The following is a 23,412-nucleotide window of genomic DNA, read 5'->3' as shown; positions in this document are numbered from 1 at the left end:
GAGTGTACCCTCAGCAAGTTTGCTGATGACACAAAATTGGGAGGAGTGGCTGATACACCAGAAGGCTGTGCCACCATTCAGCAAGACCTGGACAGGCTAGAGAGTTGGGCAGAGAGGAACATCATGAAGTTCAACAAGAGCATGTGTAGGGTCCTGCACCTGGGGAGGAATAACCCCACATGTCGGTACAGGTTAGGGGTGGACCTGCTAAGAAAGCCGCTCTGCAGAGAGAGACTGAGAGTCCTGGTCGACAAGTTGATCATGGGCCAACAATGTGCCCTTGTGGCCAAGAAGGCCAATGGCATCCTGGGGGGCATCAAGCAGAGTGTGGCCAGCAGGCCAAAGGAGGTCATCCTCGCCCTTTACTCTGCCCTGGTGAGGCCACATTTGGAGTACTATGTCCAGTTCTGGGTCCCCCCATTCAAGAGGGACAGAGAACTATGGGAGAGAGTCCAGCGGAGGGCTACAAAGATGATCAAGGGAATGGAGCACCTCTTTGATGAGGAAAGGCTGAAACACCTGGGTCTGTTTAGCCTGGAGAAGAGATGACTGAGAGGGGTTCTTATCCGTGAATATAAATATCTAAAGGGCTGGTGTCGAGAGGATGGGGGTAGACTCTTACCAGTGGTGCCCGGAGACAGGACAGGGGGCAATGGGCACAAACTGGAAGATGGGAAATTCTACCTCAACATGAAGCAAAACTTGTTTACAGTGAGGGTGTCAGAGCACTGGAAGAGGCTCCCAGAGAAGCTGTGGAGTCTCCTCTGGAGATATCTAAAACCTGCCTGGATACGTTCCTGCCCAAGCTGCTCTAGGTGAATGCTTTGGCAGGAGAGTTGGACTAGATGATCTCCAAAGGTCCCTTCCAACCCCTACCATCCTGTCGTTCTGTGAACTAAATGTCACCCCTAAAATTAAATAAGAGGACTTACTACTTATCACAAAAGTAGGATTCAGTTCAAGATTATTATATATATATGAATGTAAGCAATTAAAAATAGGCACATTCAGAGTAATTTCTAAATCCCTCCAATGGTTTTGCCAGAGGGCACAGAAAGAGAGAGAATGAGGCAATAAAGAGGTGAGAATGGGGCACAGGAATGAGTGAGGAGTCAGGGGGATGTGAAGGGAGAGAGAATGACGAAGGGAAGGAGGGATGTGCATTCTCTGCTGTAGTGTACCTGCTGGGGAGAGGCACACTTGTGTTTTCACATGCAATTTAAAGCAGAACCAGGTATTTTCATGCAACAGCAACACTGAAACCATAGCATGTACATGCATGTCCTCGGACTTGAGGTTTGGTGTCTTTGCAGCTGTCACTGCCTGAATAAAGACAGCTGCTGGATGAGAGATACACTGCATTTTCCTTCCGTGTGCCTGTGAGGGTTTGGGGAAAACGGAAGGATAGTGAACGGAAATATTTTCAAAATCTGGAATATTCAAAACTACAGAAGATGTTTGCATTTAGGCAGATGAATTGTCAAGGTTTCTTTTATTATAGCAGGAACAGAGAGACTTTTAAACCTCGATTCTTCCAGCCATCTATTATATGAGCTGAGTCTCATCCTGGACGTTGGCGTCCTGCACACCGGGTAGATGGCCCCACCGGCGGACAACAGCGGGGGCGCGGGGCCGGGGGCGCACGGGGCGGCTGGTCCCGGGCACCGCTGAGCCACGAGCCGCCTGCGAGGGGGAACGGGGGCGGGGGACCGCGGGGACCGCGGCGGGGAGCGGCTCTGCGCGGCCGCCGGCGAGGGGGGCGGCGGAGGAGGGAGGGCGAAGGGCAGCGTGGAGCCCGCGGGCACCGGGCACGGCCGCCCCCGCCTCGGCCCCGGGAAGGGGCGCCGTCCCTCCCTGCCTCGCTCTCCCTGCAGACGAGCCCGGGGAAGGGGCGGCCGCTCCCCGGCATGGATCGGCGGGGAGGCGGGGGGAGAGGGGGGGCCCTTACGCTCCGCTCCGCTGCGGAGCCGGCAGAGCACGCCGCGGGTGACGGCTCTGCCAGTGCTGGGGCGGATAGAACCTCCTTCCCGGAAAGCCGCCCCGTTGCCCCGGGATCAACGTGGTGGCTGTCAACCCAGCCGGCGTGTGGGGAGGAAGAACTGACTTTCTACCCTTGCAGCCGGGGGGATGCCGTGCGTGATTATGCCGTTCCCTCCCAGACACGATAACACAGCACCCAAGAGAGCTGGGGGGATCCGTCAGCTCTTGATGATCCTGCCCCGGGTGGGATTTCCAAGGGAATGGCTCTCAGGAACCGCCCTTTTGTTCCTAGGCGAAAAAGCATCTCCCGCTCCCCTGACTCATCCCAGCATTAACAGCAGTCTTTTATTCTGAGCCAGCGCTGCCCCAGACAGACCTGCGGAGTTAACGGCCCCTTTTTCTTAACACGTATAAATAATCTCAAACGGCTCCACAAGGATCAACATAAGTTTTTCGTGTAAGTCTGGGATCTGCGCAGAGCAAAAGCAAAGAGTGAGAAAAGTCAAAGACAAAAAGAAAGGAAGAAAAGCCAGCAGGTCCAAACCCGTCACCAGGGACTTCGTCTTCACTCATCACTAAATACAACAACAGGTATAATTCTCCTCGCTTTACTCACAGGAGAAAGCACGTGCTCTCCCTGGTGCTCTCAGAGACTTCTACCTTTAGTCATCCATCCTTGCTGTCAGTTTCTTTAAACTGTACTTGGATAATCCTCCCAGTTCTGGAGGACCCTTTCGTCAGAGGAATTCCTGGGCAAACAGCTCCTATTTGGGGACACAGAGAGTTGCTAAATTGATAAAAGACTAAAGGTATGATTCTTTGTTCATAGTAGAAATACTGGTTTACCAGCAACTGCTTTTGAGGATCTCAATAACAGAATGCTCGCACAACCGTGTTATCATTATAAAACATGATTTTCTGTCAGGTAAGAGACTGAATTTACAGATACCACGATCCGTGCGTGTGCCTCTGTGAATTTGGCCTGCTGTCCTTGACCTTTGAGATCCCAAATACATAGGTACCATTTGAACGCAGGTGGCCTGGCAGGGTGGGGCAGCAAACAAACAGACACACAGAAGCCCCCAAGCCTTTGCCAGGCTATGGCGAGCGCAGACAGACAAATGCACACATGCACGCAGAACAGGTCTGCAATCCTTCCACGTGGAGGGAAGGAAGGATGGATGCACAGACAAACGCACTCACCGTGGAACGGCAGCGTGCAGCAGGAGAAACGAGCAGACAGGCACAGGAACGGCCCCTGACGGAAACCTGTCAGCTGCAGCATGAAAGGATGTTCACAGACAATCGAGGAGGAGGAGGAGGAGAAGAAGGAGGAGGAGGAGGAGGAGGAGCAGGAGCAGGAGCAGGAGCAGGAGAAAGAGGAGAAGGAGGAGGAGGGCTGGTCATTGCAGGAAGCAGCAGGGCTGGGTAGGAGCTGCGTTCACAGCCGCAGTGCCTGGCCGTATTCCGGGAAAGGAAATGCTGCCAAAATGTGCACTCTGGGATATATGGTTGGGAACGAGGGGTGCTGCCAGCCCTGTCTGCTGGTATGAGCTCAGGCCACTGGAGATGCTGCCAGCCCTGTCTGCTCTGGTGGGTGGGAGGCAGTGGGTGTAGGGGTGCTCCAGGTCTCTGGGCAGCTCTGGGAGGTCAGTGGAGCTGTGGGTTGTTGACTGTCCTGGGGGCTCTGAGCTGGTGATGTTGCCTGGAAAAGGGCCTTTGTGGGTGGCAGGGACATCTTGGGGAGCAGACTGCAGCAATGCTGCACGGGATGGGCAGGGGAGGGGGAGCTGCCCAGTACCACCCACCCCACGGGAGGGCTGGAGGTGGCCGGGGTGCAGTGAGTGGGGTCAGGGGGAAGGCTCCCGTGTTCCCCCGTGGGAAGCAGCACCTCCCCACTAGAAGCACAAGAAGTTAGGAGAGCACAAAATAGTTCATTTTCAATAATGAAAACCTCTCTCTGTTATCAACACTGTTTTCAGCACAAATCTAGAACATAGCCCCATACTAGCCACTATGCAGAAAATGAACTCCATCTCAACCAAAACCAGCACACAGCCTCTTTAAACTGTACATTTCCTTCAAGAGAAAACAGCGGTTTATCTCAGCATCATTAGTGGCTCATAGAAGACCTTGGCAGTATGCTATGCATAGCTCGTGTAGGCTAGACAGCAACAGGGACTGCAAGCTCTGAACAAAAGCCTGGCCTTACGCCTACCTCTGGTGGCCTGAAAACTCTTCCTGGTGCCTTCCACAAAGACAGGAAAGATAAAACCTCAGTTTTGCCTCATTAGCTAAGGGACTTATAAAGGAGAGTTGCCCTGTGCTCTGACTAGGAATGAAGATGTAAGTTATATCTACAATCCTAAAAGAAACTGTTTGAGTGATCCCTGATGCTCAGGCCAAGGGGGTGCAAAGCAGCTTTCCTCCACACTCTGGCCTAGCAACCCACAGAGATCACCATGGCCACCCTATGTAGCATTTTGCCAAGGTCTCCTGTAAGCACCATACAGTGACCCTCTCACCCATAATTTTTAGACAGAATGACTTTTTTTTTTTTTTTTTTTCCTTTCACAGTGCTTGAAATCAGAAGACTATGGTGCAGGCAGCAAAAGTAGGTCTTGTTTTGCATGATGCTGAAGACGCGTATCATGCGTGAGTGGAGTCTGCAGTGGGTGGTGTGGGGATGCTTGGGGTTGTAATGCGTGCTGGCGTAGAGAAGCAGTATTAGAAAGCTGTGTAGAGAAGCAGGAGTAAATCCTGATTTCCTCCATACAGCCATCTGGGAGGGTTTGTAGATTGAGCTGTTACCATTCATGCTGAGTTCAGTTTCAGGTGGAATTAGCTATTTTGTTGCAAAGGACAGCTTGAGACTGACCTCACAGTCATGGGGTGGGTTCACCCACACCACCCCCCCCCCCCCCCCCCCGTGTTCATTCTAGCATTATAGATGTGATCAGATGAGTACTTAGTAAAGTGGACTAATCACTTCCCTAGCTTTCCTGGCTGCACTCCTGCTGATAGAGCCCAGGATGCCATCAGACTCCTACCCTGCCATTGTTAGTCCTTGCTTCCAAGGAAATAGGGGGGATCCCACAGGGATCTGCTGTAAAGGGCAAAGCAGGTCAAGAGAGATCACAAGTCATTGAGGGAAATCTCCTTCAAGCACAAAAATGGTCCCTCTGGGTACTCAGGAAAGCAAGCAGAGATATCAGACCAGCTTGGCCAAACAACTGAGCTCCAAAGCAAAAGAAAGCATATAAAGGAAGTATAAGCAGGAACAGAATACAGAGGAGGAATACAAAAACATTGTCCTGGCATGCAGCAATGTTAGGAAAAGCAAAGCTCAGCTGCAACTCAGAATTGCAAGAGATGTCAAGGGCAACAAGAGGAACTTCTATTGCTACATTAACAGGAAAAGAACAAAGGAGGAATATATGGGCTCACTGCTGAATGGGCTTGTGATTTAGAGAGCAGATGAAGATAAGGCAGAGGTACTCGATGTCTTCTTTGCTTTGTTTTTTTTTTTTTTTTTCTGTCAGTGTCTGACAGGCCTTTCTGATGCTTCCCAGAGAATCCCTCATTGTAAGGTAGACCCTTAAAAGTCTGCCAAGCGGACACTTAGGTTTTTATCAAATTTTTCCAACAGTTTTCTCTTTCTATGCATATCTGCCCCAACAAAAAGGAACTTTGTGGTTTCCAGGATGACGTGAGCGCACGTAGTGGTTTGTGTTGTTCTACATGTTGTCATTCAATGACTTTGGCTTTGTAGATACGCTTCTTTTTCTACCAGCTCAGCTTCAATGTCTAAAATTTGATAGTGGGAAACCCAGCAGCGTCCCCAACTACCTCACTTGGGAGTCTCTTTCACAGTATATGTATAAGTATGTGTACATCTATATGTCTGTATGTCTATATCCTAACTCCCCAATCCCTGGTGCTTTCAGGAGAGGTGCTTGATCCAGGCTGATGTTCCCAGGGCCTGCTACTTCAACCATTTGTGCCAGAAGGCCTACAGCTCCTGCGTGAAGCAGGCCTTCAGGCTCTATTTCCTTTCCTGGGGGTCAGGTGACTTGGCCCAGAAGTCCATGGGAGAAGTAGCACAAGGGTACTGCACAGAATTGAGAGCTATAAGCAACTATGTCATGCCAAGTGCAGCGTGAGTCATTAGGGTCCCATCTCCACTTTCTGTGTGCACCTTCTGCCTGTAGATCTGAGCCTCTTCTGCAAGCGTCTGGAAACTAGAGAGAGGCTTCAGCACCCTGAGCAGCAGAGACTGAGAATGAACAGGCTCCTCCAGAGGCACAGTCAGTCAAATAAGAGGATCCTTTCACATGGAGGAGAAAAAAAATGCCTTCTGGAAAGACCATATCCCAGTAGCCCCCTCTCTCCTCTGCCTATCATTGTCTGTAAAGGGGGCTCACCATGTCACATTTGGATGCCTGCAGTGCAGGTGCCTAAGAACAGGGCATGGGTGAGCTTCACGCACACAGCTGAAAGTGCCATGGAAATTCATCTGGACCGCCTTTTCCTTGCTGTCCTAGTTTGAGGTAAAACAGAACTAGTTTTCTTTTGAGTAATGGCATCTTCTTCAGGTAGTGTCTGCGATCAGAGTCATAAGGCAGTTAATGCCAAGGAACGGTATGTAGAAAGGCTCTTGCTTATTATTATTCCTATAACAGCCAAGCTCAGCTAACTTTGTTGTGTGCCCCGTTGGAGGGTTGGAAGTGGAAAAGTGTAGAGAGGTCACACCCGCATGGATGAGCTGACAGGACAGGTGACCCAAAACTGTCCAATGGGGTATTCCATCCCATCTGCCTCATGCTCAGTATACAGGCTGATGGACCAGAGGGTCAATTTCTTTCTTCAGTCGCCAGCGTCCAAGTAGTTTAGTTTCTTTTCAGCTCATAAGTCTCTCTCTCTCTTATTCTCTCTCTCTCTTCTCTGAAGGGAGAGGGTTTAAAGAGAGCACCTGTTGTTTGCCTTAGCGGCCAGACCAGCCCAAACCATGACACTTGCTTGCAGTGGATTTTATCTAATCCTAAAGGATTTTATTCAATCCTGATAAACAGAGCAGATTTTTGAATCGCTGCAGTGATATTCCTCTCAATGCCAGTACTTCATTCGCTATGTGGTCATTCCAAAGCCCAAACAGCTGTGAGGTGTTTTATAATTTCCCCAGATGGCTCTGTTGGGACAATCACCGTGCTACCCAGAGGAAAGCTACACAGTTTAACATTCTCACAGAGGTGTCTCCTATTCCTGTGTGAATGTGAGACCAATTTACAGCACAGGTACACCTGAGCAAAAGGCCTGGAGGGAAGAGAATGCCTTTTATTTGTAACTCTATTTAGAGAAAAAATAATAGGTGGCCATTAATATTCATGAGAAGCCTTTGGGTTTTAACAGCAGGGGGAAAGAAAAGAAGCTATAAACATATTTAACATTATGGATACTGGTGTTAATGGGTGGGACTAGTGGGTGAAATGCACCTCCCTTACACTGGGGAGAGATTTCCATCATAAAGGTTTTGGTGCCTGCTGTGCAGGTATCTGCAAACAAGCTAGGTTTCTTGGTTCCCACTGTAAGCAGAGGAGATCTAACGGATATCCTCACTCAACTAGGCATTGTGTTAAAACCTCCATGAGAAGGCATCTGCATGGAAGGCAACACAAAGCCTATCAGCTGGTGTCCTTTCACAGGTGACAGAGATCTGTGCAGCAGTCAAGGGTAAGAGCGTCTCACCCTGAAGCAGACAGCAACTTTTGGCCTGAGAGATCATGCGCAACATGTGCCAGATCCTCTTCACTCAGCAGAGAGGGGCTCAAGAGACCAGCAAGGCTGTAGGCATCTGCACTACGGGGTTTAATTTCACACAGGTGGAGTTTGAGCTGATCAGTAGAGCTTGACCTTGCACCACAGTACGACAATGCATTTTTGACTTTTGGTTACAGATGGATTCACTGCACCAGATGAACAGGCCTTGGCTGGCTGCCAGGTGCCCACCAAGCCTCTCTATCACTTCGCATCCTCAGCTGGTCAGTGGGGAGAAAATAAGGACAAGGGAGATCACTCATCAGAAACCATCATGGGCAAAACAGACTTGTCTTGGGGAAATGAATTCAATTTATTGCCAATTAATAACAGAGTAGGATACTGAGAAATATAAATAAAACTAAAACCACTTTCCCACCACCTCTCTTCTTCCAAGGCAACTTCACTCTACTTCACTCCTGACTCTTCTACCTCCTCCCTGCTGCGTTGCCCAGGGGGGATGGGGAATGGGGAGTGCAGACAGTTCATAACAAGTTTTCTCTGCCGCTCCTTATTCCTCACGCTCCTCCACTGCTCCTGCATGGTCCTTCGCACAGGATACAGTCCTACATGAACTTCTCCAATGTGGGTCCTTCCCAGGAGCTGCAGTTCTTCAAGAATTGCTCCAACATGAGTCCTTTCGATGGCGCACAATCCATCAGGAACAGACTGGTCCAGCATTGGTCCCCACAGGTCACAGCTTCCTTCAGGGAACCTCCACCTGCTGCAGCATGGGGTCTTCAACAGGCTGCAGTGTGGATATCTGCTCTGCTGTGGTCCTCCATGGGCTGCAGGGGGAGAACTTGCTCCACTATGGTCTTCTCTGTAGGCTACAGGGGACGCTCTGCACATCCTCCCCCTCCTGCTTCACTGACCTGAGTGTCTGCAGGGCTGTTTCCCTCACATTTTCTCACTCCTCTCTCTCAGCTGCTGTGCAGAATAAATGCGTTGTCACAGAGGTGCCACCAGCATCGCTCACTGGCTCTGTTTTAGGCAGCAGTGGGTTTGTCTTCGAGCCTTGGCTCTGTTTGACATGGTCTGGTCTCTTCTCACCTCTGAGGACACCTCTGCAGCTTCACTCCCTCTCCCACCCTCACCCTTGCTGCAGAAAGCCAATGCAAATACCATGTGGGATTTCATAGATGTGAAAGAGTGTGATGCAGTCCTATCTCAACAGAAACCTGCGCTCGTAGCAAGTCACAAAACTACGGCCAGAGGGAAGAATGCTATGGATTACTTCCTCCCTTTGGAAAGTCTCATTTACAATAAGCAGATGATTAAATATGGTCTCATTTGCAAAACCAAGCCATGGTGACAGAATTTATTCTCATGGCAATCACAGATGTGTTGTCTCTGTAGATTCTAGTATTCTTTTCCCCTCCTTGTTTCCTAACTCTTTGCTCTACCCAGAAACCACATTATCCCACACCAGGTGACCCGAGTTGAATGTAAATATCCCTGGACTGAACCAGGAGTAGGTTGTCTTGGATGCTTTTATAACCATCACGTTTATATCTGCAGAGAGATGCATTAAACCTGGGTCAACTTTCCTTCCAAAGGTGTTCACTACATTGCTTTCACTTTCAGGAAGACTCAGCAACAATCTAAAACTAGACAACTAGGACAGGGCAAAATTCAAAATTAAGACCCCATGGCGTCTGGAGTACTTTCATGCAGGGTGAGGTATCAGTGAAAAGGAGCATAAGTTTCCTGTATGCCATGGGTTATACCCGCAAGCCCCATGATTGTACCCAAAATATCTTTAGGCAACTACAGAGAAGGCTGAAGTTTAGCCCTAGGGGGTGCAGCTGCACTAAACCAGTGCTCAGGTTTTGTAAGGTGTATGCTGTTTTCTGACAGCAGAAAGCTTACCCTGCTGGAGGTTAATCCCAAGAGAGGGTTTTTCTTGCTCCTCGTGGTCTTTTTCTTCCCCCTTGTGTATGTGTGTGTATAAACAAGTCACTAAACTGCAACTGTAGATGAACACTCATTGACATCTTTTAGATTTTTTTTTTTTGTTAGATAGTTTTGTGGGTTTTTTTCCCCATTCCTGAACCACAAATTCTGCTCTCAGTCAGTCTTGGAAACTGAAATGGCAAATGTGGAGCCTGGCCATAGTGGTGGAAGCTTCTCCTGTGCTGCACTAGAGAGGAAACAGAACATAGGAGCTCCTGGGGAATCATAGAATCATAGAATCATAGGGTTGGAAGGGACCTCTGGAGATCATCTAGTCCAACCCCCCTGCCAGAGCAGGGACACCTTAGAGCAGGTTGCACAGAAACGCGTCCAGGCGGGTTTTGAACGTCTCCAGAGATGGAGACTCCACCACCTCCCTGGGCAGCCGGTTCCAGTGCTCTACCACCCTCAAGGTAAAGAAGTTCCTCCTCATGTTTGGGTGGAACTTCCTATACTCAAGTTTGTGCCCGTTACCTCTTGTCCTGTCACTGGGCACCACCAAAAAGAGCCTGGCCCCATCCTCCTGGCACCCACCCTTTAAGTATTTATAAGCATGGATCAGGTCCCCCCTCAACCGTCTTTTTTCCAGACTAAAGAGGCCCAATTCCCTCAGTTTTTCTTCATAAGAGAGGTGTTCCAGTCCCCTAATCATCTTGGTAGCCCTGTCCAGGTGGAAATCTGTCCAAGTGCCAGAAACGGCACATACAGAGTGATGCCACACTTTCACACGGTCACTTCTGGATGCAGAACTCTCCTTGGCCATGCAGGAGACTAGTTTCACTTTCCTTCCCTCTCAGAGAAAGCTAGTGCTGTTGTCTTCCCCCTCTCCCAAATGAATACTCCAAGGCCGTAGCATGGCTTTTTCTCTGTGTGCTTCTGGAGATCTCAGCTACTCCTCTTGGAACTGTCCTGTTATCATGCCTGCATGAATTTCTCCAGATGACAGATGCAGAATGCTAATTATCCCATGACTCAGACTCCAAGATGCTTGTGGGCACTCTACTATATGAAATGCTTAGTTCTTGCTGGAAACAATGGAGAAGCATTAGTTTACCTTCCTTTCCTTTGCCTTCCCCACACCTTCAATAAAAACCATGTGTCTTTTAACGAGTTGCAGTTAATTTCTTTATCACTTTCATTCAGTGAATCCCTTTTTCTACTGCAAGGAATGGGAATCATATAACAAGGGAAAAAAAAAAAAAAAGGTCAAAGCAACCCGCCTACTTGCTATCAATTTGTGTACGCTTATCTGAAAAAGTTCCCTGTAAAAGCATATTTCTTAAGTGAGAGGGCAGCTGAACTCCTGCAATGAAAGTGAGAACTTCAAGCCAGAATACCTGAAAAAGGTGTGGGAAGTAGGGTGGGTTTTAGCTGCTCTGTTTTAGAAGAAATGTCTGGTATACATTTCATACTCCTAAGGAAGAAATGGAAATTCTAAACAATTTGCTAAGAGCTAAGAATAAGGCCAAAATATTCTCAGGTATGAAATCCCTCTTTGCTTCTGGTGTTTCCAGTGAGCTAGTAAACCTTACACACACACCAAAAATGGAAACAACATTTTGAAACCACACATTCATAGACAAGAAAAGATTTATTTCTTCATAAGCTCAGCCCATCACTCTGATTAGTACTTCTTTCACATCTTTATTCCTTAGGCTGTAAATCAGGGGGTTTAACATAGGGGTTATGGCTGTGTATGTCAGAGGCAGAAATTCCTTTACGTCTTGAGAGTAACTGGCTTTGGGACGTAAGTAAATCAAGGTCCCACTTCCACAGTACAATGCTACAACAATTAGGTGCGAGGAACAGGTGGAGAAGGTCTTGTGTCTGCCCTCTGCAGAGGAAATCTTCAGGATGCTGAAGATGATGCAGGCATAGGATACCAGAATGAGGCAAAATGGTGTGAAGATGACCAGCACTGTGGCTGTGATGATCTGCTTTTCGTATGAAGAGATGTCAGTGCAGGAGAGCATGATGAGAGGGGGAATATCACAGAAGAAGTAGTTAATCTTCCTGGGCCCACAAAACGGCAATGAGAACACCCAAGCTGTCTGCACCACTGACACAACATTACCACTGCAGCATGACAGCAGAACCAAGGAAACACAAACTCTGCTGTTCATGATGATTGCGTATCGAAGGGGGTTGCATATGGCCACGTAACGGTCGTAGGCCATGGCTGCCAAAAGGTACCATTCAGTGGCTCCTAAGAAAATAACAGAGTAGACCTGTGTGGCACAGCCCATGTAGGAAATGCTCCTGTCCTCTGACAGGAAGTTTACCAGCATCTTGGGAACAACGATCGATGCTGTGGAAATATCCAGGATGGACAGGACCCGGAGGAAGAAGTACATGGGCACACGGAAGGAAGGGTGCACTGTGACCATGAAGATGAGAAGGTTCCCAATGATGGTGATGGTGTAAATTAAGCAGAATGTGAAGAACAGCAAGTGGTGCAGTTCTGGGTGTTTGGAGAATCCAGAGAGGACAAATCCAGTCAGCAGAGTGTGGTTTCCTGGTTCTTGTCCATCTGTTGGCTTCATCTGGGAGGAATCAAATGGACAGACTGTCAGAGGGGGAGTCACCGCTCCAAGTTCACGGTGCTTCTACCAGTTGCTGGAGTGAGTAGTCTCTTGGGAATCCGTGGAGAGCCACTGGATTGAGGGGTGCAGCTCTATAGCTGGCTTAGCTGAAGAAAAGAAGGCAGCAATGGCTGTGTATGCTAAAGTGTGTTATCACAGTATCACAGTATGCTAGGGATTGGAAGGGACCTCAAAAGATTATCTAGTCCAATCCCCCTGTCGGAGCAGGAACACCTAGATGAGGTTGCACAGGAAGGCGTCCAGGCGAGTTTTGAATGTCTCCAGAGAAGGAAACTCCACAACCTCCCTGGGCAGCCTGTTCCAGTGCTCTGTCACCCTCACTGAGAAGAAGTTTCTTCTCAAATTTAAGTGGAACCTCTTGTGTTCCAGCTTGAATCCATTACCCCTTGTCCTATCACTAGTTGCTACTGAGAAGAGCCTGGCTCCATCCTCATGACATTCCCCCTTTATATATTTATAAACGCTAATGAGATCACCCCTCAGTCTCCTCTTCTCCAAACTAAAGAGACCCAGCTCCCTCAGTCTTTCCTCATAAGGGAGATGCTCCACTCCCTTAATCATCTTAGTTGCCCTACGCTGGACTCTCTCCAGCAGCTCTCTGTCCTTCTTGAACTGAGGGGCCCAGAACTGGACACAATATTCCAGATGCGGTCTCACCAGGGCAGAGTAGAGGGGAAGGAGGACCTCTCTCGATCTACTAACCACCCCCCTTCTAATACAGCCCAGGATGCCATTGGCCTTCTTGGCCACAAGGGCACAGTGCTGGCTCATGGTCATCCTGCTGTCCACCAGGACCCCCAGGTCCCTTTCCTCTACACTGCTCTCTAACAGGTAGCTCCCCATCCTATACTGGAACCTGGGGTTGTTTCTGCCCAGATGTAGGACCCTACACTTTCCCTTGTATTTCATTAAGTTATTCCCTGCCCAAATCTCCAGCCTGTCCAAGTCTCTCTGGATGGCAGCACAGCCCTCTGGCGTGTCAGCCACTCCTCCTAGCTTAGTGTCATCAGCAAACTTGCTGATAGTACACTCAATTCCCTCATCTAAATCATTGATGAATATATTGAATAATATGGGCCCCAGTACCGACCCTTGAGGCACTCCACTGGTTACCAGCCTCCAGCTGGACTCTGCCCCTCTGTTATGTTCGTGCTCTCTGAGTTTCATAGTTTGGGATAGTGATCAAGCATACAACTACGAGGAGGCAGTATTTAAGCGTTGGCTCCAACATGGGCCTATGGTTAATTGCTGAGAGTATGTGCTCCCCCCACAGGTTAGGTCTGTGGTCCCAAGTGGTTCTGTAGGTGCTTTCCACACTGAAGTGAAAGCCCAGATGATGACTGGAACACCCACAGTCCAAAGAAAGCAAAAACAAACCAAAGCAAACCAAAATACCCATTGTCTATAGACAAGCAAAGGAAGAAGGAATAATCAGAGGGAAAGACAGCCATAGAGAACACTAATAAAGTGTAGAGGGTGAAGCTCAGTACCATCTGCTTCCTTAGTCACGTTGCCTCCTTACCCTGGTGAGTGTTGCTGTGTGTGCGATGCCTATGGGATATTCACGTAGCGCTGTGCCAGCCGTGGGAGCTTTGTGTTTTCTTTCTGCTCAGAGTGGGAAACTGATGCACAGAAAGAGAGAAGAAATAAGCCTGCCACAAGAGGGGAAAGTCGTCACTAATTCTTCATTCTTCAGACTTCTCATGTTTTCCCAAAGCGGCAACAAACCACTGGACTACACCAGTGAATCTCAAGGCACAGAGTGCATTTGGGCAGCAGAAATGTGTCCATATGGAGGGACAGAGCAGGGGAGCGCCTTTTCCACTGTACACACATGGACGTGTTCAAGAGAGCACAACACATAGAGAAGGACACATCAACAAAGCAAGAGCAGTGCATACAGATGTACCATGATTCAATCACACCTCATACTGACTCCATCTAGTTTCTCCTTCTGCCACTTCACTACCTAATTCTGCTCTTTGATCCCTTATGAAAGTTTTAGACTCTTAAGTCATTAGCTGTTAAGTCAATAAATTCACAGTAGTCATTGTTTTACTGATAGGTTGGTGGTTTTTTCCCTAACGCAGAACACCCCTCAGAAACAACTCTCACTTGTGTAATTCTTGTTTAGTTCTTCCTTGGATTTGCTTTACGTATTCACAATATGCATTTTGAGGCAAGCGTCCTACCTTCAGCCGTCCAGTGCCTCCAAAACGAATCATGCAAATTTCACTAGAAGAATTTCCTTTGTTTTCTTACATTAGGGCAGTGCTGGGCTGATTACTCCAACAGTCAGCTTACATTGCAGATTTTAAATTGCATTTTAAATGCAGATGCTCTCCTGCCACAGCTTGAATAATCTGTGATGTTAGCACATGGTATATTCCATGGAACATCAGGCAAGTTTTCTCTGAAGCACCATAAATGGAATTTACCTGCCCTTCAAAGAGATATCATCATGCCAGTCACCAAAGACTAGTCTCACAGAGAAGAAGAAGAAAAGGAATTTGTTAAAGTTCTTTCAATTTAGTTGAATTGGGTGCAACTGAAAAGGTAGAGACCTCCATGCATCTTTATTTTTTGTGGCCAAGAGGAAAAGAGCTGAGCTACCTCTGACACTTGACTTACTCCAGGATTAAATAGACTCTCTTGAAATCCCCGTTTCCCCTATGGGTGGGATTGATTTCAGCTGATTTTAGAAATGTCATAGTTGGTTGTTCAGAACTTAATGCTCTCTCTGTGGGCAATGGGAGGTAACAAACCAATGATATACTTACAATAGCAGAGGAAATGCTATTTTGAATGATGGCTTTCCCTCCATTGTCTGCAAAGTGGGACCGGAGTGACTCCGTCAGACTTAGGCATATCATATCTTATCTGTCTGAAGCTATGAACTGTGCATCCTGAACCAGCTGATGATCAATTGTTAACCAAAAAAAGTCTGAAAAACAGCTGAAAACAGCTGAAAACGTGAAGGGATGTGTGATTCAAAGGACAGAATTAGCCTGATCCTAGCCTACTACCTTTGCCTAATTGGACTGGATGCCTTTAGGGGAAGAGCTATCTCTTGTAGCAGAGGTTTCATTCAGTTCTAGCTACTCACATTTGAATCTTCACTGTTAACTGAACACTTGTTAACTTTGAATGTTTCACCCTTCCCTTCCCTTCCCTTCCCTTCCCTTCCCTTCCCTTCCCTTCCCTTCCCTTCCCTTCCCTTCCCTTCCCTTCCCTTCCCTTCCCTTCCCTTCCCTTCCCTTCCCTTCCCTTCCCTTCCCTTCCCTTCCCTTCCCTTCCCTTCCCTTCCCTTCCCTTCCCTTCCCTTCCCTTCCCTTCCCTTCCCTTCCCTTCCCTTCCCTTCCCTTCCCTTCCCTTCCCTTCCCTTCCCTTCCCTTCCCTTCCCTTCCCTTCCCTTCCCTTCCCTTCCCTTCCCTTCCCTTCCCTTCCCTTCCCTTCCCTTCCCTTCCCTTCCCTTCCCTTCCCTTCCCTTCCCTTCCCTTCCCTTCCCTTCCCTTCCCTTCCCTTCCCTTCCCTTCCCTTCCCTTCCCTTCCCTTCCCTTCCCAGACACAAGCTTTCTATCAAGCTATGCTTTCTAGAACCATGCCTTTAGGCTTCCACAAAAGATCCTCCCACCACCTATGCTACTTCCACAGTTGCTATCTAGGCCTATGGCTGCTCTTGTCAGATGTCTTGAAATCAAATAGACACTCTCTTTTTCTTTTTTTTTTTTTTTGTCTTGTTTGTGTTCTCTTGCTGTTGATAATGACTTGTAAACTGTGTTTATGTGGGGTGGTGTACCGGTTTTGGTTGGGATAGAGTTAAATTTCTTCATAGTGGCTTGGGATACTGCTGGACAGTGCTTTCACAGCATCAAAGCTTTTTCTGCTTCTCACACTGCCCCGCCAGCTGGGGGTACACAGAACCTGGGAGGGGACACAGCTGGGGCAGCTGACCCCAACTGACCTAAGGGGTATTCTGTACCATATGATGTCCCACTCAGCAATAAAATCTCAGTGAAAGTAGGAGGAGGGGAGAGCGGATGTCTGGAGTTAGGGCATTTTTTTCCCTAAGTAACCATTAGGTGTCATGAAGCCGTGCTTTCCTGGAGATGGCTAAACATCTGCCTGCCACTGGGAAGCAGTGAATGAATTCCTTTTTTTTGCTTTGCTTGTGTGCACAGTTTTGCTTTATTTATTAAATTGTCTCAACCCAAAAGTTTTTACACTTTTACCCTTCCAATTCTCTCCCCCATCCCACTGGGTGGGGGAGTAAGTGAGTGGCTGTGTAGTGCTTAGCTGCGTACCGGGGTTAAACCACAAGAGATGTGTAATTTATTATTAGTGGAAAAAACCCTTTACCATTTGTAAACCACTTCAGCTGCATCTGTACCTGATTTAGTAATGGTTTTGGCATGTCGACGTACTCAGAGCAGACACGGGGAGGTTTGGAGCTGAAGCAGTGGCCCTGCGGGAGCTGCAGGCCCAGCAGCACGAGGGGTGACCAGGCAGCAAACGGTGGGGCGGTGATGTACCATAACAAGGAAAAATGTGCTTTTTAGAGGTAGAGTGTATTTCAGCAGGCAGAATTTCTCGCTAAGCAAGAGCAAAGAGCTGTAAAAAGGTTACACGGCCTTGTGAAACAAGACACTTTGTATAGCCGATACATGCCTTGCTAATGAAAGTAAAGAAGAACAGAAGGCTGATAACAAGGGAACATACCTATGCAGAAAGTGCTAAAACAGGCTGAAAACCGGACAGGTGCTGGAAAAGGCCCAAAGTCAACAAAGATTTGCAGTAACTGGGGGAAAGGTAAAGGCGGCAGTGGGAGATTGCGACCACCGACTCCATTAGAGACCAAACAGAACTGCCCCACACTGCACTGGAGCATGCACACATCAGTTAAAGGACTTACGAATGAAGGGTGGTAAGTTCTGTGTTTTGAACCGTATAAATACTGCAAAGAGTCCGTTGGCCGGTGTGCTAGCCTTATGGATCACCACCCCTCCCCGTCTCTGCAGAAATGATTTAAAGAAATACCTCTGCTCTGGGTGTACATTGGCATCTTGCACACCGGGTAGATGACCCCACTTGGGGACAACACTATGACACACTTGTGTTTTGACATGCAATTTAAAGCAGAACCAGGTATTTTCATGCAACAGCAACACTGAAACCATAGCATGTACATGCATGTCCTCGGACTTGAGGTTTGGTGTCTTTGCAGCTGTCACTGCCTGAATAAAGACAGCTGCTGGATGAGAGATACACTGCATTTTCCTTCCGTGTGCCTGTGAGGGTTTGGGGGAAATGGAAGGATAGTGAACGGAAATATTTTCAAAATCTGGAATATTCAAAACTACAGAAGATGTTTGCATTTAGGCAGATGAATTGTCAAGGCTTCTTTTATTATAAAAGGAAAAGAGATACTTTTAAACCTTGGTTCTTCCAGCCATCTATTGTATGAGCTGAATCTCATCCTGGAAGTTCTTGTTCCTTTTAGTACAACTACAGTACAGACAACTGTCTTACATACAGTCATTTAATATGGCACACATGTAGACATTTAATATTAACAGGCTGAGAGAGTTGGGGTTGTTAAACCTGGAGAAGAGACGGCTCCGGGTGACCTTATTGCAGCCTTCCAGTACCTAATGGGGGACTACAGGAATGCTGGGGAAGGACTTTTTACAAGGGCATGCAGCGATAGGAGGAGGAGGAATGGCTTCAAACTGGAAGAGAGCAGATTTAGATTAGATATTAGGAAGAAATTTTTCACTTTGAGGGTGGTGAGGCACTGGGAGAGATTTCCCAGGGAAATTGTGGAAGCTCCATCCCTGGAAGTGTTCAAGGCCAGGCTGGATGGGGCTTTGAGCAACCTGGTCTAGTGGGAGGTGTCCCTGCCCAGGGCAGGGGGGTTGGAACTCAATGATCTTCAAGGTCCCTTCCAACCTAAACCATTCTATGATTCTATGATTCTGTGAATATATAGATGATGATTTGCTAAGAAAAATCTCTTCCTACATACCTAAATATTTGTAACCCTGCCCTTCAGAAATTTTAAAATATTTATCCAAATGTCTAAATTTAGAAGCATGCTTGAAGGAATGAAGGTGCAAATTGCTGTAAAAAAAAACAAGCTTAAGCATAGACTAAATATTTAGGCTGATGACATCAATCCTTTTCAGCTACATTTTAGGACACATTTGATACCTTCCTCAAAAGTGCTTCAACCTCTTTTTCCTCAAAGTGTAGGTGGAAAAGATTCAATATTGTTCAGTATGTTGACAATCTTGTTCATTTCCATCAAGACTTGTTTAGAAGACCTGACAAAAAGAAAAATTGTGGAGCCATATCACATAATGAGAACAATGGGATGAGTAGAATAAGTGGAAAAAACTGTGACGGCGTTGAACTCTTTTGATTCTGAGTGTGGTGGACAGCATGAATGCAAGAGATCAGGGACACCAAGCATGACTGAAGAATGACAAAAATAGAGAAGATGAAAGCTGTCATGTCAACCACATGGGTGTCACTCCAGGAAAGAATAGTCAAAGAATCAATGCTACAGAAGAAGCAATTGGTAGAATTACAGCCACAGAAGAAGACAACCTGCTAATCATAGTGACTGGAACAGAAGTAGCTAGAAAGCCACAAGCCTGTGAACAAAGAGCTAGTTGAGTGGAGACAGTTCTGTTCATGAGAATGCTGTAATGCAGTGGGTAGCATTTGGTTAAATAATTGTCATAGGCCATAACAGCTACCAGGAAATACTCTGTGCAGCCCAGGGAGAAAATAATACACATCTGTAGAATACTGCTGGTGAAGGAAGTGGTTTTGCTAATACCTTTGAAGAGTGTGAAGGCTTTGGGAATGCAGACAGAAGTGTACGAGATCTCGAGGAAGGAGCAGTTGCAAAGAAAAAAATAACGTGTGTTTTTGGAACCCTGGGTGTGATCTCACTAGAATGATGACAGCAACATTTCCTGTCACAGTTAAGGTGTACACAAGAGGAAAGACCGTGGAGAAGGTGTTGAAATACTTATTCTCAGGGAATCCCAAGAAGATAAATACTTGTACAGTGGATTGATTTTCCTTCTTCTTTCCAATCACAAATGTCATGTGTCAACAAAAGAACACAGAGAACCCAAGTAAGCTTTAGAAATCGTTTGGAATTGTTGTCTGTGTTTTATTTGAAAGTACTCTAACAACAAAGTCATGTAAAAGATTCAAATTCCCCATGACATGTCCCAAATGCATATTTGCCATGGGTAAGACAAAAAGTCAAATTCCAGACTGTTGTGGTGCTTTTGAGATTCCCACAGAGATAAGATTACCATCTTCTGATTTTCATAATTTAAAAAGAAGGTGTTTGTGTCAGTTCAGTACCTTTTTATAGTTAATGGAGCAACATAAGCACCTTCAAAAATCTCTTAATCTTACCCTAAGACCAAAGTCTAAGGTGAATGTGTGAAATTTTCCTCCAAAGGGGTGTACTTGTCTCCATTAATAGGACAGAGAAAACCTAGATGATTAAATGGAAATAAGTTTCAGATTGTTAAAGACAGAAGAGAAAAGTAACCACTAAGGAAAATAGACAGTAAGTTAATTTCTTCCTGTAGTGTAAAAACAAAATTCAGCTTGCTTCACATTTACTATCTCAAAAGTTTGAGGTGTGATTTAAAAGGCAATTCATCTTACTAATTTTTAGTTGGTTAGAATGTAGAGATGTGTATTACAGCTACTGACTCATTTTACAGCCAGTGGAGAGGAGCATTCAGTTTGACTGGGAAAGGTGTTAGATGCCTAAACATTTACATCCATGAAGTCTAAGACATGTGGACAGGGCTAGCAGGTACAATGCAAGAATTAGGGTATATTCACATCCTTTTGGAATGGCAATTTGAAGCTAGATTTGTAAAATTTTACTACACACCTAAAATCATGGAGAGCATAGTCACTTTTCATATATCTACTATCTGACTGCTCTTTCCAATAATTAGATCTTCATGTTACACTGTGGTTGCCTGTTTCTAAGTTGATGATCTAGAAACTCACTTCATAGTCAGAGAAGGGGAAGATGTGTCTGAGCAGTTTCTACTGAAGTAGAAAACAAAAATAGATTGCATGAATCACTACTTAAAATTGCTTATTTCTGTCCATCACTATTCTCTCCTCAACAGGGCCTTGTCCTGGTTTCATCTGGGACAGAGTTAATTTTTTTTCTAGTGGTTGCTGTGTTTCAGATTTGGTATGAAAGGAATTTCAATAACACATACTGTTTTCATTGTTGCAGGTGTTGTTTATATTTTTCAAGGACTATTTTCACAGAAGCTGAAAAGGAGCATAGACAGAATGATGGAACAGCCAAAGGAATATTCTTTACCATAGACATCATGATCAGTATATAAACGAGGTTAGCCAGGAGGTGGTACTCACAATCACTGCTTGGGAAAGTACCAGTTCACCAAGTGGTGAGAGTGACTTCTGTCTTTATTACTGTTATTGTTATTGCTATTGCTATGTTTATGGCTATTGTCATGGTTATGGTTATTTTCCTTTTCTGTTATTGTTCTATTAAACTGTCTTTATCTCAATCCACGTGTTTTTTTTCTCATTTCCCTTCACCCTCTTTTTCTCCCTCTTCTCCCAGCCTTTCTGGGGGAGCGGGGAGAACTGCACAAGTGGCTGCAGTATCTTCCCAATAATTTTAAAATAATTTCTTTTCACAGAATCACAGAATCACAGAATTATCAGAGTTGGAAGGGACCTCTAGAGATCATCTAGTCCAACTCCCCTGCTAAAGCAGGATTACCTAGAGCACATTACTCAGGACTGCATCCAGGCGCGTCTTGAAAATCTCCAGGGAAGGGGACTCCACAACCTCCCTGGGCAGCCTGGGCCAGTGCTTTGTCACACTCACTGTAAAGAAGTGTTTCCGTGTATTTGAACGGAACTTCCTGTGTTCTAACTTGTGCCCATTGCCCCTCGTCCTGTTACTTGGAACCATTGAGAAGAGCCTGGCTCCATCCTCCTTCAACCCACCCTTTAGATACTTGTATGCCATAATAAGGTCTCCCCTCAGCCTTCTCTTCTCCAGGCTAAAGAGTCCCGGCTCTCTCAGCCTTTCTTCATAAGGCAGATGCTCCAAGCCCTTAATCGTCTTAGTTGCCCTTCGCTGGACTCGCTCCAGCAGTTCCCTGTCCCTCTTGAACTGGGGAGCCCAAAACTGGACACAGTATTCCAGTTGTGGCCTCACCAGTGCAGAGTAGAGGGGGAGAATGACCTCCCTCGACCTACTGGCCACACTCTTCCCTATGCAGCCCAGGATTCCATTGGCCTTTTTGGCAACAAGGGCACATTGCTGGCTCATGGATAATTTACTGTCTACCACAACCCCCAGATCCTTCTCCTCCGAGCTACTTCCCAGCAGGTCCGCCCCTAACCTGTTACTGGTGCCTAGCATTCTTCCTCCCCAGGTGCAGGACCTTGCACTTGCTTTTGTTGAACCTCATTAGGTTCTTCTCTGCCCAGCTCTCCAGCCTGTCCAGGTCACGCTGGATGGCAGCACGGCCCTCTGGGGTGTCAGCCACCCCACCCAGTTTGGTATCGTCAGCAAACTTGCTGAGGATACACTCTGTCCCCTCATCCAGGTCATTAATGAATATATTAAACAAAATTGGACCGAGTATTGACCCCTGGGGGACCCCACTGGTTACAGGCCTCCAACTAGACTCTGTGCCGCTGATCACAACCCTCTGAGTTCTGTTTTTAAAGGGTTAATTAAGAGAGGCCAAGTATTGTTCCTCTTCTGTTGAAATGTGGAGCTGCAGTATTATTCTTCTAGTTAATTTTATCGAATTCAGTTAATCTTGATTCTCATCAGTAGTACTCCCAGGTTATAGGCTATGATTTTGTTGAAACACAAAGAAAAAATGTATTTAATATCACTTTGTTGGGTGGTCTTAGTAAAAAGTACCATGATTAACCACAAGTTGTAAATGACTAATGTGAAAATCATATTGCAGCAGTTCCTGAACCAAAATACAATGAAGAAAAATTAAAATAGTATAGCTTACCTTAAAATGTCTTTTTTCCAGACAATAAAGTAAATTAATATAGTAAATTATCTACTGATTGTATCTGTATAGCCTCAAGGTATTACAGGTGTGTTTAAGGCCCATCATTTTCCATCCAAGCTCTGTGAAGAATGTTTACAGTAATACAATACACTGAAAAGCTAAATATTTAATACTCACTTGAAAGTGAAAAAAAAAAACCAGCCTTTCTATTTTCTTCATAATATTCTCCTTTTATTAAGTAGTTTCTTTAAAATAATGAGAACAGAATCAACCAACCTTCTATTCTTATCTGTCTCTCAAGCTTTCAATGCCTGTATGTCCTTTTTTCTCATCCTGTGCCCATGACAAAGATATTTATCTTCGGTGGGTAGTTTTAAGCCTGTCCTCCATCTCTTTGTCTTTCAAAACATCATTTAAAAATCTTTACATTTAGTTTTCAAACCAATTTGACATTTATCATAAGATAAACATTAAGAAAATCCAAGTATCCAGTTGACAGGTAGAATAAAATAGATGATGTATCAGAAAAAAAATGGAATTCAGCAGATTGCTGGTGAAGGCACTTAAGTCTTGATTTTCACTAAGAAGCACACAGAAAAATCTACCAGTAAAACAAAAAGAGCAAATAAACTCCTTCATGTATGTTGTGGTTTAACCTCAAGATCATGCAGCCACTTGCTCGCTTCTCTCCCTTCCTCCAAGAAGGGCAGGGAGAAGAAGGAGAAAAGGAGGGGAAAGGGAAAAAAAAAACTCATAGGTTGAGATAAAGAAAGTTTAATAGAATAATAATAGAAAAAGAAAATAATAATTATAGTAATAGTAAAAGAATATACAAAATGAAATAATACAATACAAGTCACTGTCACCACCCAGAGACTGGTTGCCCAGCCCACCCTGACTAGTGATCGTGGATTGTGCCTGGCCAACTCTTATTTATATACTGAGCATGATGCCTATGGTATGGAATATTCCTTTGGCCA

The 23,412-nt window shown here is 46.1% G+C and overlaps 1 protein-coding gene across 1 annotated transcript; it reads right to left on the bottom strand.

Annotated features, from left to right (window-relative positions):
- Window positions 1-11,357: 11,357 nt before the first annotated feature.
- LOC309680964 (olfactory receptor 10A7-like) lies at window positions 11,358-12,293 on the bottom strand (the record flags this gene model as incomplete). Its single annotated transcript, XM_082494734.1, has 1 exon — window positions 11,358-12,293. The coding sequence occupies one exon, from the start codon at window positions 12,291-12,293 to the stop codon at window positions 11,358-11,360; it is 936 nt and encodes a 311-aa protein (XP_082350860.1).
- Between the last annotated feature and the right edge of the window lie 11,119 nt (window positions 12,294-23,412).

This window comes from Vanellus vanellus (assembly GCF_965231255.1).
Source record: "Vanellus vanellus genome assembly, chromosome: 24".
In the NCBI taxonomy this organism is placed as follows: Eukaryota; Metazoa; Chordata; class Aves; order Charadriiformes; family Charadriidae; genus Vanellus; species Vanellus vanellus.
Note: the sequence above shows the minus strand (reverse complement) of the source record. Positions and strands in the feature narration are given on the sequence as shown.